This window comes from Olea europaea, chromosome 13 (assembly GCF_002742605.1).
Source record: "Olea europaea var. sylvestris chromosome 13, O_europaea_v1, whole genome shotgun sequence".
NCBI classification, from domain to species: domain Eukaryota; kingdom Viridiplantae; phylum Streptophyta; class Magnoliopsida; order Lamiales; family Oleaceae; genus Olea; species Olea europaea.
The window spans coordinates 22274741-22277511 of NC_036249.1; the positions used below are offsets into that span (position 1 = coordinate 22274741).

The window sequence follows — 2771 nt, forward strand, 5'->3', positions numbered from 1 at the left end:
ACTGTGTGATGATTTGAGATATTTAGCAATTGTTTTTTAGGTTAATCATTGGGCATCAAATATAGACTCATACACCATACCTCCTAAATATGAGTCTGGTACTCAAAAGAGAAAAAGGAAACGAAATGAAATTTCATTAATTCAAAGTCAAGCAAGGGATATTGACAAGTCCTTTAAAAGCAACAATGTGAGTACGTTGAGTGAGAATGAAGTAGAGATTCAACCCGCATGTATTGATGAAATAGATGATACGGATGAAGAAGTGAGTCAACCTGTCTACGTTAATGTAGTAGATGATAAGGAAGAAGAGGTGATGAAACCTACATGTGTTAATGAAGTAGATGACAAGGAAGAAGAGGGTTGCTTTTCTCTAAATTCGGATGATCCTGGGAATTGAAAAATCATTGATCAGAGAACAAGGGATTACTAGTTGAAAGGGATCCAAAAAGAGTTGATGACATCTCGTTTCCGAAAGATTGTACAAATAGACATTTTGATTCTTCACAATATAAGCGATTGCTACGAAATGGGAAAACAATTGATAGAAGATGGCTAGTATATTCAATATCTATGGACAAGATCTTTTGCTTTTGTTGCAAGTTGTCTAAAACACCTAAAAATGTTACCAGAGTTGGCCAACTTGGTAACGATGGATTCAAAGATTAGCATAATTTGCATCGGTCTACTAAAAGTCATGAAGGAAATGAAGAGTATTTATGTTGCATGACTAGTTGGATTGAATTAAAAAATAGGCTTCGAACAAAAACTACAATTGATAAAAGCGTTGAATTGTTGATCGATATGGAAAGAGAACATTGGAGGCATGTATTAATAAGGATAGCTGCTATTGTAAAAAGACTTGCCAAAAACACCTTACCATTTCGAGGAGATGATGAGAGGCTAAATGTTGAGAACAATGATCTATATTTACAAATGGTGAAAATGGTTAGTGAATTTGATCCAATAATGAAAGTGCACCTTCGATGGGCTAATGCAAAAGAGATTCAATACACGTATCTTAGCAAAAAAATCTAAAATTAGTTGATACAGTTGTTGGCTAATGAGGTGAGAAGTGCAATTGTCAAGAAAGTTAGATGTGCAAAATATTTCGTAGTCATACTTGATTGTACTCCAGATGCAAGTCATGAGGAGCAAATGTCGTTAATAGTACGATTTGTAGATGATTTGGCAAACTTACCTACATTTGAAGAACATTGACTTTAATTTTTGAAGGTAGATGACACAACAGGATTTGGACTTGCAACTAAGCTTCAAAAGGCTTTAATCAAACTCGCTCTGGATATTGATGGCATTAGAGGGCAAGGATATGATAACGAATCTAACATGAGCGGGACGCACAAAGGTGTGCAAAGAAGAGTACATGAAATGAATCCCCGAGCTTTCTATACTTCATGTAACGCTCATAGTCTAAATTTAGCGTTATGTGATATGGTGAATTGTCGTTCCAAAGCTGTATCCTTTTTTGGAATGATACAACGCATCTACACTTCGTTTTCATCTTCTACCAAGCGATGGCAAATTTTTAAAGATAATGTAAAAGGGTTGACAGTGAAACCGTTGTCACAAACACGTTGGGAAAGTCATGTTGAGAGTGTAAAGCCTATAATGGAGCAAACTGCACAGATAAGAGAAGCATTACTTGATTTGGCAGAAACTAACGAAGATCCTAAAGTAAATAGTGAAGCCGAGTCGTTGGCAACACATGAACTTCAGAATTTTGAGTTCTTGCTTGGCATGGTAATGTGGTACAGGTTGTTACATGCAGTCAATATTGTGAGTAAATTTCTTCAAACTGAATCCATGGATATTGATCATGCTATCGACCTATTGCAAGGACTTGTTTCATTTCTTGAAGATTATAGAGAAATTGAATTTCCCATTTTCATGGATGAAACGACAAAAAAGGCAAAGAAATGGGAATTGAAGCTATATTTACAGAAAAACGCATAATTCCAAGAAAAAAGCAATTTGATGAAAACTGTAATAATGAGGAAAAGCAATCAGCAGAAGAATCATTTAGAGTTGAGTACTTTGTTTTTATAATTGATCAAGCTCTATCTTCTCTGAGGACTCGATTTGAACAATTCAAACAATATGATGATATATTTAGATTTTCGTTTAATTTGAAGAGGTTAAGGAGTGCAACTTTATTAAGTTTGTTGAACTCTTGTATGAATCTTGAGAAATATCTTGAACATTATGAGCTTTCGGACATCAGTGGAGATGATTTATGTTCGTAGTTACAAGTTTTGAAGATTTATTTACCAAATGAAGCAACAAGAGCAATTGAAGTGCTACACTATTTGAAGACATTGAATGTTTGTTTCTCAAATGCTTATATTGCTTACAAAATTTTGTTAATCATACCGGTTACAGTTGCATCTATGGAAAGAAGTTTCTCGAAATTGAAGTTGATCAAGACCTATCTCCGATCAACTATGTCACAAGAAAAATTAAATGGATTGGTTATTTATCAATAGAAAAAGAAATGGTTGAGCAGCTAAGTTATTCAAATTTGATTGATGTTTTTGCCTCTAAAATAGCAAGACGAATAGTATTTAACTAATTGTTTGAAATTTTTGGTTTGATGATTTATAATATAAATCGTTTCTATAATATATTTCGTTGTTGTTTTAATGTTAGGTTTTTAAGTTAGCAGTGAGTCATATAATACACCTTTGAATTTTGTCACTGGGAAGCCTAATTTTCATCGTTTGCCTCAAGGCCCATCAAACACAGGATCGGCTCTG

General features: G+C 34.1%; 1 protein-coding gene across 1 annotated transcript; it reads left to right on the plus strand.

The window, feature by feature from the left end:
• The first annotated feature begins 801 nt into the window (after positions 1-801).
• Positions 802-2261, plus strand: LOC111408554 (zinc finger MYM-type protein 1-like). The gene is made up of 3 exons (XM_023038299.1): positions 802-945; positions 1234-1926; positions 2151-2261. Exons 1-3 carry the CDS (start codon positions 802-804, stop codon positions 2259-2261), a joined length of 948 nt encoding a protein of 315 aa, XP_022894067.1.
• The last annotated feature ends 510 nt before the right edge of the window (positions 2262-2771 follow it).